The sequence below is a fragment of the Pseudopipra pipra genome, chromosome 3 (genome assembly GCF_036250125.1).
Source record: "Pseudopipra pipra isolate bDixPip1 chromosome 3, bDixPip1.hap1, whole genome shotgun sequence".
NCBI classification, from domain to species: domain Eukaryota; kingdom Metazoa; phylum Chordata; class Aves; order Passeriformes; family Pipridae; genus Pseudopipra; species Pseudopipra pipra.
In genome coordinates, this window is record NC_087551.1 from 28,526,294 (window position 1) to 28,540,898 (window position 14,605).

At 40.2% G+C, this 14,605-nt stretch overlaps 1 protein-coding gene across 1 annotated transcript in view; it reads right to left on the reverse strand.

Annotated features, from left to right (window-relative positions):
* PLB1 (phospholipase B1) overlaps positions 1 to 14,605 on the reverse strand; it is an 81,200-nt gene that overhangs the window by 26,254 nt on the left and 40,341 nt on the right. Inside the window, exons 27-40 of the mRNA XM_064648432.1 lie at positions 14,202 to 14,306; positions 13,479 to 13,574; positions 12,958 to 13,029; positions 12,228 to 12,287; positions 11,756 to 11,816; positions 10,974 to 11,032; positions 9,119 to 9,186; positions 8,037 to 8,080; positions 6,685 to 6,793; positions 3,024 to 3,075; positions 2,800 to 2,880; positions 1,635 to 1,700; positions 1,164 to 1,264; positions 220 to 301 (exon numbers count right to left, since the gene is read on the reverse strand). Coding sequence (XP_064504502.1) covers positions 220 to 301; positions 1,164 to 1,264; positions 1,635 to 1,700; positions 2,800 to 2,880; positions 3,024 to 3,075; positions 6,685 to 6,793; positions 8,037 to 8,080; positions 9,119 to 9,186; positions 10,974 to 11,032; positions 11,756 to 11,816; positions 12,228 to 12,287; positions 12,958 to 13,029; positions 13,479 to 13,574; positions 14,202 to 14,306 — 1,056 coding nt within the window. The remainder of the gene's footprint in view (positions 1 to 219; positions 302 to 1,163; positions 1,265 to 1,634; positions 1,701 to 2,799; positions 2,881 to 3,023; positions 3,076 to 6,684; positions 6,794 to 8,036; positions 8,081 to 9,118; positions 9,187 to 10,973; positions 11,033 to 11,755; positions 11,817 to 12,227; positions 12,288 to 12,957; positions 13,030 to 13,478; positions 13,575 to 14,201; positions 14,307 to 14,605) is intronic.

Here is a 14,605-nt window from a genome sequence, read left to right on the forward strand (position 1 = left end):
CTAAACTCGCACCTATTCATTTCTCTACTAGGAAACTGAATTTTCCTGAAGAGTTCTGCTGCTAGTTTTGGTCACATGGCATTTTGGATAACTTCAAATAACCTCCTGCTTAGTTCATAGGGCTCATTTGTGTAAAATACTGATATGATATGTTGCTTGGTAATCAAGATCTCATCTCAACTGGAAATAAAGTAACTGTATCACTCTTGGTAAACATACCTGGTAAGCTCTGGTGGCTTCCCTCACCATCGTTAAATTTTCTGAGTTTTCTTCTCCTGTGAAAACACAGCTACACAGATAACTGTGGGAGAGAAAATGAGAATAGAGAGAGTTAGACATCTGATAATGCAGATGTCTCCCTTTGCCACCCAATGCCCTCATGTCATGGGAGTAATAAGGAAACCCATACAGTCATGTTTCTGTGAAAAAATCTTATTGTTCTTGCTATTGTGATTTCAACCCTTAGTCTTATCTTCTGTGTCACATCAATGATACTACTCTAAGTAATTTTTGTTCACACCCAGTTATATCAAAGTAATGCACGTGGCACAGAGGATAGTTTGTTGCATTAATTACACCCTGGAATCCAAAGGCCCTGCAGACTGACAGAGCTGCTCATCAGTCCCCCTGGAACTAGAAAACAGGTCTTTGAAATGTACTGTCTCTGTTACCTCTGAGCTGATACCTTTCCAATCAACAATTTCTTTTGCATTCCCAAGACACAGAATTTGTCCCTGTCTAAAAGGTCAGCAAATAATGCAAATTACCCATTGCACTAAAGCCTCTGAAACAGGAGAAACCTGTCTACCCTGCAAATATTTCAGGTTCCCACAGAAGGCATGCAAATGCAAATGTTTGTGGGCTTCAACCCCATCTTGAAGAACCCTGTATCAGAAAATTTAATCCTAGCTCAGTGAGGTGTACATTATGGACAGTTCTAGATACGAAAAATACACAGCTCTTCTGACAACACTTGGGTCAAAGCCAAGAGAAGGAAATGCCATCAGGCAGGGTCATGATGTAAGCACAGCATGGGAAGTCCATAGCACTGTGCTGCTACCTTTGAACATTAATTCAAATCATGAGAGAAGTATAGAATAAGAACATGATTTATCATCACGAGCAGTAAGCTCAGGAACAAAAGGAAGTTAAATAAGCCTTACTCTGCTAAGTAAGTTGGGCACTGAACTTGAGAATCCACAAATAACTGTCTCAGAGAGAGGACATCCACCACGTCAACCAGACTCACTAGAGCTTTTGGAACCTGAAAGGTAAGTCAGACTTTAGCTTAGAAGAAACTGGTTACAAAGCCCACAGTGCATTTATTTTACCCTGAAGTCGAACCATTTGACACCCCTTCCCTTTCTCCACTGTTAGAAGGAAAAAAAAATAATTAAAAAGAATGAAAAATCAACAACCTCCCACACACACCACCACAATCCCCCAGCTCAGCTTTTGATCCTTTTCCTACACCATGGTTCAGTGTTATTGTCATTTCAGATTGCACTCACTACTTGCAGACAGACAAGACAAAACAAAATGTTTTAGTAGAAGTCAGTGGTGTATGTTTGGTACCAGAATGGAAAAAAAAAACAAACACAAAATCAAACAAACATCAGTCAGTCAGCACTTGCCTCCTTGTGCAGAATATCAAGAGTTTCTTGGATCCTTTTGATGTAATTCTCAGCTGAGTAGTGTTCCTGATAGAAATAGAAGAGATTACTGCTAAGGCATTTAGGTTGGGAGGCTGGAGAATCACAGTAATTCACTTCCTTTTCTGCCATACAACACTATGGTTAGTAGAATGTTCTTGCTTCTTTCTAGAGATCAGGGATTTTAAGCATATCAATCTAAAATGTAGAAAAGTTTGGTGAAATTTTCGATTTAAAATAAACTTTCTTGAGCAGCAGTATATTTAACCCAACTCCACTGGGCCCTTCACGTAAAAATGCAGGAAGGAACCCAATCTGAATGCATGCTGAACAGCATAAACCAAGCCCCCATAAGTGTGCTCACAGTCAGCTGATAAGCTTTCATAAAATTAGGTGAAATCATTGCTAGTCAAGGTCATAGCTATAAATAAAGCTACAAAACTTGGCAGCAGCAGCAAAGATGCCTAGCAAGGCTTGTGCAGAAGTAGAAAATTTTGCAAGCAGAAGGGGTTGCAGGAGAATTGAAAATGCTCATGAGAAGTTAGCATTAAAGGCAAGAAAGTGAGAGCTGGCAGTGAAAGGTGGCCTCTCCCTGCCACCTGCCCACTCAACTCCCATGATCTCCTTATGGCAGCCCTAAAGGCTTCTCCACAATCCACAGAAGCATAAACTTCAAGTAAGACTGAGCACTGCAGCAAGTCCTCTTATACATACCTTTACCTGTTCCTAGCATGTCCCTAGCTGTGAGTTATGGGGTGATGACAACTGTAGGATTGTACTGCTTTGAACTACCACTGCCATTCTTGGATGTCTAAAGAGGCCATGCTAGCAGCAGAGCAATTTTCGCATCAGAGGAGTGAAGCTTTTCTTCCCTTCCATTTTTTGCTCATGTCAAAAGACAGGAGCAAAGACAGTGGTTCTGACCCTGGAGTAAGCCAGAGAAAACAAAACCATCCTACTCTCTTGCTGGTAACATTTTATATCACGGTACTGTCAGCAACAACCCCCATCAAAACATACAGCAGCCCATATATAACTCACGTTATCTCTGTGAAGGCTGCTAAGGATCCATAGATTTCCCTTCATGTGTTTCTACATTGGCACTACAGTCCCACTACAGTTTCAGTTAACCAGTTCTACTACTCACAGGGTCTTTGCAAGAGTTGCACAAATCATTGACTCCAATAAACACAGTTATGATCTTCCAGTCAGCACTGAAGTCAATTCTCTGTGCAATAAAGAAGAAAAAATTGAGCCTGAATTTCTCTGACTTTATGATATGCATGAGGTGTCATTGCAGGTGGATCCTTCATGCGATCAACACCTATTTCTATTCATGCTGTAAGATTAAATGAGTTCCAAACAACTTACATCATCAGTTTTCATAAGTCTCAGGAGATTTCTTGCTTGGGCTGGTAAGTGCCTGTAAAGAAGGACAACTAGTGAGTGAAAGAAACACCCGTATTGAGAGATCAACATTAGCATTCTTCAGACACCTTAAATCAAGTTGCAGATACCAGAAATGTTGAGTGAGGAGACAGTACAATACTTATGTTGCTGTGAACAAATTACTTGATCAAATCACATTTTGGTGAGAAAATCAACATCGAACTTGAACACTGATTTTACTCAAGTTCAGTAATTAATCTGGAACCATAAGTTTAGCTCCTATTACAGTGCTTAGCACCTAAAACAGCTGAAAACCCAGACATGGTAATGTTTGTAAGCAGATGACCTGTTTACAACTAGGCTGCTATCAACCTATTCCTTGTAGACTAAAACAAGGGAATGCCCAGTCCCAATATTTAGCTGACCTCTTCAGCAACATCCCCCTGCAAAGCTTAGGTGTTTCAGAGTTCATTGTGCACCCCTCCCTCATTTCTGTAGCCCACACCCAGACTCAATACTTAATTTTCCATTATGTGTAACAGCTCTGTGCACACAACTTTTCCAGGGTAATTAAAAATCCAAGAAACTTTCAAGATTACTCAGGCAAGCTGACAGACTCGCTGTTTTTCAATAGCCAGATAGGCAGTCTCTCTCTCTCTTTTTTATATATATACACACACAGATATATATCCCAAGTGCAATGAATTTTGGGTTACCTAGGCTGAGCACTTCAACTTACTTTGACTGCCCTTACACTTCGATCCTCAAATGTGCATAAAGGGAATGTGGTCAGAAAGCTTTGGCCTTCCAGGCAGCTCTGTAGTATGCAATGAGCTGCATCTCCCTCCAGGCTCTCACTGACGGTCTATCATTTCTGGGAGCATATCAGCTGACATCAATAAATGTGGCACTTGTTTTGTATGGCAACCAGAGTCTAGCTCTCCTTTGCAATACTTTGTTTACCGTAGAAAAAAAGAGATACCTCTCACCACCCTCCTCCAGCTGGACACTGATCTAACACTGACATAAGGGTATCTACTGGGGAATGAGCCCTGTCGTACACCTACTTGTGACACAGACACTGTATGCATGTAATAGTTCTGATCACAGTTACCCTTGTCCAATGTCATAACTTATTTATATTCCAAACCTATCACAAGCCACAAGTGGTCACAATTTCCTTCTGTTCTTACTGTGGAAACCCCTAATCTAGGGCATTGACTTCAATATTGATCCAGAGGAAAACACCACTTTTTGATCTGACAGTCCACAACATCTTTGATTTCTCATGCAGTCAGTGAGGTGCTGATGTATCCTGGGCCAATGCAGTCAGTAAGATCTAACAACATCTTGAATGAAATAGTGCCAGCAATCACCCATCTTTGAACTGCAGTTTCAACCAAATTTAGAACTTGATCAATGGAAGCAGTTTTCTAATGGGAAATACAGATATTCACAGTTCCTGTCACTGGTTTTCTCCTTAACTTCCTTTTTTTTCATATGAAATCAGAGGTTTCAGATAGGCTTTGTTTCAGCAACATTCTTCACATCTATCCTTAACTCTATCATGTACTTAAACCCTTTAGCAATGAATGCAGATGGACTTCGGAATATTTTGCTGAATGGGACCTGCATTATTATGTTGCCATCAAGTTCACTAAAGAGCTCTTCATAGCAGCCATGGATTTTATTTTAAGAAACCCTTATACCAAAGGGGTTTCCAAAAGCTGGTAAGGCTGCAAAATTATCTGATTTCAGAAAGGTTCCAGCACCTCTGGAAAGCACCTTCCAGATTAGCACCATAAAGCAAGACAGGCCAGCTAACAACTCTTAAATACCAGCATTAGCTGGTGGACTTTTTTGCCCTATGAATCCTTAGAAAATGGATATTTTTGGCTGCTGAAGAATAAATGCTGAATTGCATCATCATCATTCCAGGGCCAAATACCTAAAGCAGGAGAAACATTTCCGTATCTTGCAATACATTTCAATAGTCAACGAGGACACATTCTTCTTCTCGGGTACCTCAAGAGCCAAAATACGACAGAACAGAACCCCCAAAAGAAGCATCTCAGAGCGTTCTACAGAGAGTTATGAGACAGAGAAACAATAGAAGACAAGCAGAAATCTGGCACAATTGTTGTCTCTATCTCCTTGCTGAATATTTACAAAATACGGTTACAAAACAAGGATAGCTCCAGTTCATTATGTTTATCCAGTCCAGTTGCTTGCACGGGAAGAGAGAAGACTAATTGTTATAGATGAAGTAGGCAATTCATCATTAGACTAACATCCATCGACTCATTTCATACAGCTAACAAATAACTATTTAATACTAATGCCTCAGTTGCTGTTGATGCAAGTTGCTTTAAGTCATAATGGTGACTTAAGGGGCTGTGTGTCCTGTTTCAAGTCCTCCCATCACTCCAAAAAGCCTGTTTAGGATTTAACTGATACAGAATACAAGACAGGCACCTATCTCATTCTTTCAAGGTAATCTGGATATATGCTGCATACAGAAGTATGTTAATAAATTCTCATTAATGGCTGATGCACATCTCACTGACATACACAGATACGTTTAGTCATCACCAGGAAACAAAATGCCTTCCCTCAGTTATGGGGGCAGGAGGATATAGCAGGGCACCTAGCACACTATTTCTGACAGGAAATCCAAGCATTTACTGAAATTGCTCAAATGAGTCAGAAGTTGCTCAAGGCCTACAAGAGAGCAATAAAAACCCCTGACAAATCCTAACAATCTTTGCTTAGATACAGCGAAGTCAAACACCTCGCTTGGCTTCTGAACTTCAGTTCCAAGACCCCTTCGGGAAGCAAGATGAATTTTTCTTTAAACTAACAAATTAAGGTCTGGATAATATCAATTCACAATGTCAAATCCGGGCATGGTCTGCCAGAACCTGTGCCCAAACTATGACTGAATTCAAGCAGCCATCTGTTTTGTTAATTAAACAGCACTGACTTTCAATAAGTATCCAGGGATTTCTAGGATAAGCAGTATAGGAAAACAACTATACAGCCTCTCAGGTGTGACTAAAAGCAAAGAGCCAAAGTCAAATGACTGCAAGACATTACAATCCCTTTTATAGTGGCAGAACTGGCTGCAACTGCACCAGGTCTGCAATGCACCAAAACCCATGTATGACCATTAGCAATTCTCTTAATATTCTAGACTGAGGCTGTTTTTTCCTCGCTTCTCTCTTGTTCACTGTTGCTTCCTTATCCAGAAACCTGAAGCCAGAATTATGGAAGATTTAATCCACTTTTACTCCTAGTTTCTCCTTATCAATTCACTACATGCTCAATTTCTGAAAACATTCATGTTCTCAGGAATTTATTGACAGATAAATGGATAAATTAATAGATGTTGAAGAGGAAGAGTAGAAACCACCAAACAGTTTCTGCCTGTTTCTTGTTTGTGGATTTCATAACCAGGACTGTTGGTTTCATTTGAAAGTTCTGCTATGAAATAAACCCATACATTTAACAGGTTTTGAGACAATTTTCAACTAGACTGGTTTTGCTTGCTCTTCAGAGCAAGTTGTGACAGCACACGAGACAGCTGAAAGGCAATTAGATGAAGCATCCATCACCTACAAATGTAAAACAAAAAGCTACATACTCAGCCTCTGCTCCAGGAACTGCCTGGTTAAGGAATGCGTTGGAATCATTCTCACTCCCGGTGCCAGTTGAATAGCCCATGATTGTAACATTGAACTCTCGAAAGATGTCTGAAAAACAAAGATGGCAATGAAGGGAAAATGACTACATCTGCTCTCTGCCTACAGGGACTAGCACACAGCAGCACTGCCATAGTTTTGCTCTCTGACAGCACAGCACAGCTGCTGCAGCTGCCAGTCAACTAGATGGATTCACCAAGCTGGTGAGAGGGATCACCAGCTGGCAGTGACTCAGACAGCAGCGTGCTTGCAGTGCCCTGCACTGTCACCAGCGGACAAGATGAGCAGAATTGAGGACTATTGTCTGCAGTTATCTCTCACGCTGTAGTGGTTAAAGCCTAAAATAAAATTCTCAGTCATACAATGTTGACTTTGTGAAGCAAGCCTGAAGGGTCCTTCAGCCCAACAGGAACTTGTTTTCAGCTAAAAGATCTGGGTCTGCTTCACAGCTGTGCAAAATCTTATACTACTGACAAATGCGAAGAACAAAGCCTCAGATGCGTGATTCTGATGAAGTTCTACCACGTTCTCCATAGCAGTTTCCAAAAGGAAGTTGGCAGGAAAATTCATAGTTGAGAGTGAACATGACCGTATTGTACACTATAAAACTATCTTAATCTCTGAATTTAATCATATTTTAATGAAGGCTTTGTCAAATCTAATAAGACCCAATGAATCAATTAATTGTTTATTCTAATTATATTCTTGTTACATTCTGCTGAAAATAATGGTCAACACATAAAAGGACAGTTTACTGGTCCTCTTCAAATGGGATTTTATTATTACAGCTGATCCAAACTGAAGCTCAAGTGGCTTTACATTAACAATAGACTGAGCTATGAAAAGTTGCATGTTTCAGTGAAGAGAAAGTTACAGTTATTCCCTTCAGGTTACATGTATGAGTAGGCAGCTTTATTTACCAAAGAGGCCTACTCTATGCAAACATTTCTTTTGGAAAAAACTGTGATGGAATATTTATTAAAAGCAAATGTTAAGTGCATCACAAGCATGGACATAGCAAGCTTATTTAGAAATTCAAATAACACTCTCCAAGCAGTTGAAAAGGAAAAGGGAAAAGAAAGTAAGGGAATTTCTAGCTGCTTCCTGTCAGCTTCACTGATGAAGGCAACATTTTATTCCTTAGTCCTAGAATATTGTTTCTTTTAAAAGTAGTTCTTGTTAATTACACTAAACCAGCTTTGAGATACTTAAGAGGTCTCTGTAAACATGTCAGAAATCAGTCCATTGTGTTTCTTCAATTTTGCCAGTTATATTGGGCAAAGCAATTACTTACTAGGTAGGGTTGTCACGTTCTTTAACAACTCATCTCCTCCAATACTAAAATGAGAAAGAGAAACCTTGGTCATTCATCTCTTATCTGGACACAGACAATAAGCAAAGCGAAAACCTACCACAAATCATGGGAAGAAGCAAAGAGTGATTAATTTGGTAACTATCAATATATCAGAATACATGGAGAGGACAAAAGTGGAAATGCTACTGGGTAGAATGGCTGCAGTTTCAGTGGTGAAGATGCTTGTCAGAAGGATTGCATGATCTCGCAGATGTTGAAGGGTATGGTCAATCATTCACCAAGTGGCAGAAAAATACCTGAGATAGGTGCATACTCAAAAGATCAAGCCCTTAAGTACTGTAAATTAGTAGGTCAGCTTTGAGGCCAACTCCAGCCTCACGAAGGCACTTTAAGGCAACACCAAAACCAGACAGCCCCTGGGTGACAAGAGAGCTTAAACAGCAGCTCCTCACTCTCTTTTCCTTCTTCCTGCGGATGGATATGTTCTCGCCAGCTTTCCTATTGACTGAGGACATGCTGAGGCCACACCCTTACAGAGAAGTATTAGTACAGCGCAGAGCTGCTTCAATCAGCATCAACTGAGCTACATCACTACAATGAAACAACTTAAGTCTTTTACAACTATATGCAGCATATGGTAAAAGTCTTCTGGTTAAACAAACTGTTTTCCATGGTACTATAAAAGGTTCAGAAATAGAAAACTTGAGAAGTTCCAAAACCTACTAGATCTGACTTGTTTGTTTCAGTGATTTTTCAGCAGTTTTGTAGATTTCCAACTTGAAATTCTGACACAGAAATACAAACTGTTGCAAAGAGCCAAAAACGAAAGCATGAGAGAAATCAAAAGGCTAGCTTAAAATCCACTACTGAAAACATTTTCTGTGAAGCCACCTTTTTGACAAATCCTGGATCTTGATGCATGTTCTCAAGAAACTCCAGCCTGAGAAGCAACCTTTTTTTTCAACTTTCTAACAGCTGAAAGACCCAAAACGTGCAGAAGAGAATAGCATTATTTACAGGAAAGAATACACATCTCTTCATCACCTTGGCTGAAGACTTACCTCCAAGACAGTCCCCGGTATTGAGTGGCTAAATCCTCAAGAGTATCTGAGGCAATTCCTGCACCAGCCTGGACATTATTTTTCATTAACCAAATGAAATTAAAACACAATTACTAATGCAATAGTAATTTGTAATACAAACATGTAACAAATACAATTTACTAATTTAAATAGAATTACATAGTTGTTTTGTTTACTTTTGAAGCTTTAGAAGGCATCCGGCTTTTCCCCAACCTTTCTCCTGAAGAGCACAACAATACCTTTTGTAATTATTTACAAGCATCATATTGTATATATGACACACAAAACGTATGATGGAGCTGTGGAACAAAGACTTTCTTCTTATGGGTCTAGATGAGCTAAATAACTCTTTTATGGTTGCATTACTCAACAATGATGAAGACATCTAAATCAAACAGATGAAACTTTTCAGCTAATGATAAGAAACACTATATGAACTCACAAGAGAAAAAAAAACATATATCAGAAAGAAGCACCATAATACCTACATACCACTTTGAAAAGTGTTGTGCTAAATGGAAAGACTTAAAGCAGTACTAGAGAAAGGAGGAAGCACTCTCTACACTCATCCTGAAGAAAGAGGCAAGCTAGCAGATGCATCCCTCCTAAAACACCTCAGAATTCAGAAGGAGAGTATTTCCTATCAGCTGTGATTCTGTAATTTCATTCTAAATTTGGGTACAGGTCTGTACTTCAGTACAGCACAAGACCAGGTAGACTATTTGCTACTACCTCAGATTAAACCACACTATTACATTTTCTTATATATATATAAGCTTTATTGAGTTAAGAGAATATTGGTGATCAGAATAACCACACACAGGCCAAATGCAGCTCTCAGACAGCAATACATCACTGCACATTCTATGAAAGCAGATTTTATTCCCAGTTCCTATAGACTATACTTAGAAGCAGAAACAGCTGCCGGGTTCTGGATATTACAATATGGCAACCACAACCAAGTAGGGAATATCTTTTATTTGTTGATATTGCAGGTTTGCATTCAAGTGCTTCTATTTATTTCAGTAGCTTCCTGTGCATAGGAGTTGTGACAATATGTCTGCAAGATTGTTGTAAAGGCTTCATGGTTTATACAAACAATGTCTTTGTTGTTAAGGCTCAGATTCAGAGAAACCTATGTTCCAATTGTATCTTTCTGTCCAGTGTTTCCTTTAACCTGGCTGTAGAATTTCAGTCCTTGACCAGTACGAAAACATTAGACAGAAAGACATAACTGGAACACAGAATGTCTGGATTTTGAGACATATTCCTTCCTGGCTACCAAAAATAATCATCATCAGTAAGAACTACATCTTGATAAAGAAAATCAGACTAAGTATCTTCTGAAATGCATGAAGTCAGAGGGGTCTCACTCCATACATCCTTAACTCATTAATGCTCAAATAAATAAAATGCTATTATTCAACACCTCTGCATTCTGTTCCTGAAAGAACAGAGGCAGAAGAGCAGGTTCATCAGTCCATTCCTATTTAGAAAAGTCTTTGAAAAGCACAGTAACCTAAGCCTTGTGTTATGTCCCATTAGTTTCAACAGCATCTGATCTCTTCTGTCTCCAATTCAGCAAACTACATAGGCACCTCTTCAAAGGATTTGTGTTTGTCTTAGCATAAGTTCAAAAGCATGTGAATATGTGGGGGGGGGGAATAGAGTGCTGGAAGACTGACACCTTCTTTCTTGTTCTAGCTGCTAGATTTATTGTCATCCGTGAATGAATTGATCTTTGCTTATAGACATAACAGCTATTTCCTCTCCACCAGAGCAGGCACATGTTTGTAGTTTTAGCAAGGGAATAGTAAAAACACTATCTTCTTACCGTCAAAGAATCCCCAAGGGCTGCTATAATTTTCACATCAGCTGGCTTTAGGGAATGCACTGCAAAGGAAAGAGATGCAGTTGAACCTGGATAGGAAATAGCTATTCTTTTCCGCTACTTTGTGTTGTAAAATATGCCTTTGTGCCTTGTGATGCTCTGTCACGTTGCTTTTGCAATACCCAAGTGATAAATCAGGAGCTCTTTCCAGCTCATCTCATGTGATTGTAGCAGCAACATATGCATATTATTCAATATGTCAATGGTTAACATTTCTACTGAAAAGACAGAAGAGCAAGGAGCAAATAACAGTAAGTGGCAAACAACATCCAGCACCAAGGTGACAGTAAAATAAAGCAGAATTACACAAAGCAGGAATAGTATATTAAAGTTGCAAGAAGACATAAGAGGACTAAAGAGAAGACAATATGAAGTTATTTGAAAAACTGAATACTGCACTAACATGCATGAAGTTGGATTTACAGTTTCTTTCCATGAGATTTAGGTGGTATCACTTATAGGCTATGTCAGCACTCAAATTTGGGTTTTATCACAAGATACGTTGAAGTTCTCTGCTGGCTGTGAGTTCAGTAGAGCTACTTAGTCAGACAGCTACCTTATGTGACAGCATGGCATTGTATCTGTTAAGTAGCTGCTGAGAAACCTCATATCCTTTCTGAGCAGTGTTTTTCACAGTCCAGCAGTCATTTCAGCAAAAATTAACACTCATCTTGAAGAACAGTTGGAAGTAATTCAATCTCTTAACATAAAACAGGCAAGACTACCTGAAGTTGCAGGAGGGGAGGATGGAGACCTGTCCTCACATGGCAGCTGGCTTCCATAATTCTAAAGAGAAGAAGAAAGCTGAATAGCATTTGGCTAACAAATACAGTCAGTACTAACTAGGATCTTCCCAGCAGAGGCCAGGTGGATAAACCAGAGCCTCTTTAGCATGTAATTAACCTAGACAGGTCTTGGTTGCTCAATTCAATAGTCATATTCAGTGTTGCTCAGAACAGCATAGCATCCTGGACTGATAACTGATAACTGCTGTCTGAGCACGTGTTCTTACAGGAGTTTCTGGATGCATTTTGTCTAACCCAGGGAGTGCATCCCTGTTCTGCACCATGCACTCAGCCTCCCAAGCCCCTTCGGCCAAAGACTGATTTCACCTGTGCTGCAGAAAATGATTCATTTGGTTACCATACAGGAACAGATGCAGCAGAGTAACAGTGGGATGGTGACGTTAGCACTTACTGGAGTTTGGTTAGGGTATGTGTAATTACTGTTCTTATACGTCCTCAGGAACGGCACACCCTACAAAACAAGGCAATCTGAGTCAATGCAAAGCATCAGAGATGCATGGAGATTTCCATTCTCCAAACTTCATTTCTCAGATGTCTGTATATGATTAGTAGCTTGGTGCAAACAAATAAATAGATTTAAAACAAATAAAAAGATTTAAAATAAAAAAAAAAAGAGAGAAAGAAAATAAATGGCCTTTTAAAAATCCTTGTAACAACAGTATAAACCTATGGCTATATTTTTATACAGCTAGAAATTAGACAATTTGCACAGCACCCTTCCGTGTGTGGTTAACAAGAAGCTTGTGGTCCCACTGCAAGGCAGCCCCAGTGACAACTACAGAGCTGTGCTGACTGGTGTCATCATTGCTCTATTCCCCCCATTGAAGCTCTGTCAGTCAGTGTGGATACTTAACAATCTTGACTAGGTAGGCCAAACACCATTCCCTTGTGTTTTGGCCAACTGTGACGTGTGACTGTGAGGAAGCTTACTCCTGGGATGAGCTTGCCCTCCAACTCATGGGGGAGTGTTCATACTGCTCTTGGTGGCAGTGGCACAAACTATATGGGGAAGAGCAGAGCCCGCTCACAGAGACAGCACTGCAGGCAGTTGGTAAAGGCTCACACAGATTCCCAGCCACCCCTAGCACCCCCATATAAACACAGACACCCTCATAACTTACTGCATTTGGACATTTGAGAACGATCTCATCCTCTATGCGCAGATTATCTGTCTTCTCCCCTAAGGGCTCCACCTGTGGGAAAAAGCAGGGTGCACAGAAGAAAAGCAGATGAGTGTCAGAGAGCAATGTGTTGCCAACCACTGGGAACCACCTCTGCAGCACAGCAAGACCATTGTGGTTGCAATGCACCAATGCTGCCTCCATGCACTGCTTCTTTGAGTGCTGAAAGGGCTAATTCCCATATACTCGTGAATGTGACCTGCTGATCAATGTGCCTGACAGGCATCTCCCTGAGGGAAGTCCCAACAACCCCAGCCTTAACATACCCCGAGATTTACTGGTTTGATATGACTGGTTTAACAATTCAGGTGACCTTTCTTCATATGATCACTCTTTGCCTTTGTAAACAGAATTGAGAAGAGAAATGGCTAGTTACCTAGTAGCTCCCTGGGGGTTGTTTTGCTGCCAAGGGCAGGATGGAGTAAACAGGGCGAGACCAACACAACCTTTAAAAATCTTACCATGTTGTTCCACAAAGCACGTGCAGCCTGGGAATGAGTCTTCTGGCTGAAGTGGAAACAATCTGGGGCAAAATATGAATCATCTGGCCACCCCTCCTAGAGAATAAGATGGGTGCTGTCACAGAGACAGTAAATATGCAACAAGCTGTGCATTATGCCCTCTCTCTTTCAGCGAGATATCAGTTGACTTCTAATCAAAGTAGCCACAAAGGCCTCTGAGGCCAAGAGAATTAAACCAGGCATAAGAACATTAGTAACTCAGAACTAAGAAGCCTTTTAAAGCTTTTTAATATAGGATTTCCAAAGTAATAAGGAATAGAGATCACTGTGGCTTCGAGTACAGAATACCTTGGCACAGATATTGATTGTATTCTTTACTTTCCTTGAGAATCACACATTACAGTGTTTTGAAACATGTGGGTTTTCCTACCAAAAGTCATTTATCAAAGTACTGGAAAGGACTTGTTGATGCATAGGGAATATAGAGCAAGTACTCCCTGATGAAAACTTTGAACTAAATTGCAGTGCCCTAAATTGTGTCTATAAGGTCTCTATTTCTGTTGCCTATTATCTCCATTATGCCATAAACATTTTCTGCAATTTCGAATGTTAACTGAATGTAATGATTATTATTAGGTAAAAAAACCTGCTAAGACTATATTGACAACTCAGGGGAATTGCACTAGGATTTAATTTTGGGTGTGTATTTTTGGTTGTTTTTACCTGTGTTTTTGGCATGTCCATATTAGTCAGAAATGGCTGCATAACCACTGTGAAATCATCCTTAGTGTCATACCTTCCACTCTCCACTAACTGGCGGGTTCTCTCCTAAAGAGTCAAAGAAAAGTTGTCATCATTCCTTTTTCTATGTTCATCTCATCAAGTCATTCCATCCATTTACATCTCACCCAGGATTTCCCACTCCCAGATGTGGCCACAGTTTCTGGCTTGCCCCAGGCAGTCAGTGCAGCTGCCTTTTTTTGACATGCACCCTGGGCTTCTTTGCAGAGAGACAGCCCAGGAATGGCTGACTGGCTGACAAGGACTGGCAGCCTGCTCAGTAATTAGGTTTTCTGTCAAAAAGATCTTCCAGAACCACCAAAGCATTTTTGGTTTGCCTGACATGC